Below are 2384 nucleotides of genomic sequence, written 5' to 3'. Positions count from 1 at the left end.
GACGCGTTCCCGCCGATCGTGTTCGCCGGGGAGGCGCGGAGCCTTGAGGAGAAGCTTGGGGAGGCGGCGATGGGGAAGGCGTTCTTGTTGCAGGGTGGAGATTGCGCTGAGAGCTTCAAAGAGTTTAATGCTAACAACATTCGTGATACATTCAGGATTCTCCTCCAGATGGGTGCTGTATTGATGTTTGGTGGCCAGATGCCCGTCATAAAGGTACCTAACAAAAATTTCAATTCTAGAGTCAAAATCAATTGTGAGACATATTCAGAAGTAATTGTAAATCTCTTTGTTTCTTGTTATAAGAGGTAACTGAATGTTAGTCCTTTTCTCTTATTATTATTATTAATATTAATTTTTCGTTAATACATTTTTATACATTACATATTTAATTTTTTACTTAATATTCATTGCTATGTCATATCATTAAAAAAAGAGCAATGCTAGGGCGAGTAACTTTTGTGATTAGTAGCCATTAAATAGTCATCAATAATGATTTAATAATGTAAAATTGATATGAGATTTCATCCGATAGTTCACATTTTTCTGCTGGTTACAGGCCAAAATTTAATAAAACTGCTGACTCCCTAAACTTTTCCTTAAGAAAATATTTATATTCATATTATTATTTAAATAATATTTAATACAACACTTTTAGTATATAGTTTTTGGTATCTGTATTTAACTTATTTAGAAATTATAATAGAGACGTTGTGTGTATATATTTTGTTTGTTTAAAATGAGATATATAGAACTGATATAGAAACATGAAATTACTTGATGGTTGGTAGCTTTTTTTTTTCAATTTTTCAAACTTTTGTGTGTTGTTTTAAAATTATTTTTAGAAAAATACTAGAAAATCATAAGAATTTATTGTTTTTGCCATCAGTGTTTAAAATTATAGGATAAAGTATATGATTAGATTACTAGAATAAATAAATTAGACTAAAAAAATTGAGTTGATGATTAAGTAATGGCAAAAAGCAATAAATTTCGATGGTTTTTTAATATTTTTTTATTCATTCAATTTTCTTTTTTCGGATATATTTTTGTTCAATTCATTATAGAAGTTAAGTAAGTCACCAAAAAGAGAAGTTAAGTAATTTTGCTTGTAACTTTGTGTCACTACCTGGAATAGAATTAGTGGCAGATATATACAGACTCCAAAATATGAGTATTAAGGATGAACACAAAGATTATTGTCCATTTGTATGACAATGTGGTTGTAGGTGGGGAGAATGGCGGGTCAGTTTGCAAAGCCAAGATCGGACCCATTTGAGGAGAAGAACGGGGTGAAGCTGCCCAGCTACAGAGGTGACAACGTGAATGGAGATGCTTTTGATGAGAAGTCGAGGATTCCAGATCCACAGAGGATGATCAGAGCTTACTGTCAAGCCGCTGCCACTCTCAACCTTCTCAGAGCTTTTGCCACCGGTGGCTACGCTGCTATGCAGAGGGTCACTCAATGGAATTTGGACTTTACTCAACATAGTGAACAGGGAGACAGGTTTGTATGCTAGTTTGTTCTGTATTTCTTTCCACGCATTTCTTTCTATGCTCTTTATATTATCCTACCTAGCTAGTTAACTACTTAAAAACCTATAAATTAATGTATAATATGTAACGGTATAGAAAATGGATTCATTAGAGTATTTGGAATACAAACGAAAAGAGGTGATAATTATTTTGTTTAGAAAGTGGTGTCTAATTTATAAAAAAAGTTAAAAATTAATATTTAATTTAAAAAATACAAAAGTAAATAATGTTTAAATATTTAAAATATATTATAAAAAATAAATTAGACAAAATTTAGATACTAAGTAATAATAAACACCATATATTCCTAGGAAAATAATACTTTAGTTATAAGAAGAAATCCAGAGAGAAGGGAAAATGTGATAAGACATTTCACAATTTTAATATTCACTTTCTATTTACAATTTCTAATACTCATTTTTTTAAAATATTTTTGATAATATTTAATATTCAAACCTATTTCTGTTACTCGGGCTAAGCCCAGTTATATTCATTACACATACTTAATTAGTGATATAAATTATTTAAAAAAAATTAACATAATGTATTTACAATTAATATTTGATGCTCTAAGCAAAATTAGACAATTTTTTTTATACATTGCACATCAGCACATGACAAATTTTCGTTAACTCCTTGATCCGCTTTAGTGATAATCTATGCACAGATCTAGGTTGGCCATAGCTTATTTTGGTTGCCGTGTATATAGGGGTGGCAACACTACCCAACTTGCAGGTATCCACTCCGTCCCTATCCGTTCGGAATGGGTAATTATCCTCTCCCGCACCGAGGCAGATTTTAGCGGGACGGATTTTTGGGCGGGGCGGGACGGGGTCGTGTTTATGTTAAAT

General features: G+C 31.8%; 1 protein-coding gene across 1 annotated transcript in view; it reads left to right on the top strand.

Moving 5' to 3' along the window:
• LOC107609086 (phospho-2-dehydro-3-deoxyheptonate aldolase 1, chloroplastic) overlaps nucleotides 1–2384 on the top strand; it is a gene marked incomplete in the record, with an annotated part of 7859 nt that overhangs the window by 1569 nt on the left and 3906 nt on the right. Inside the window, 2 exon segments of the mRNA XM_016310915.2 lie at nucleotides 1–213; nucleotides 1227–1504. Coding sequence (XP_016166401.1) covers nucleotides 1–213; nucleotides 1227–1504 — 491 coding nt within the window.

This window comes from Arachis ipaensis, chromosome B07 (genome assembly GCF_000816755.2).
Source record: "Arachis ipaensis cultivar K30076 chromosome B07, Araip1.1, whole genome shotgun sequence".
NCBI classification, from domain to species: domain Eukaryota; kingdom Viridiplantae; phylum Streptophyta; class Magnoliopsida; order Fabales; family Fabaceae; genus Arachis; species Arachis ipaensis.
Note: the sequence above shows the minus strand (reverse complement) of the source record. Positions and strands in the feature narration are given on the sequence as shown.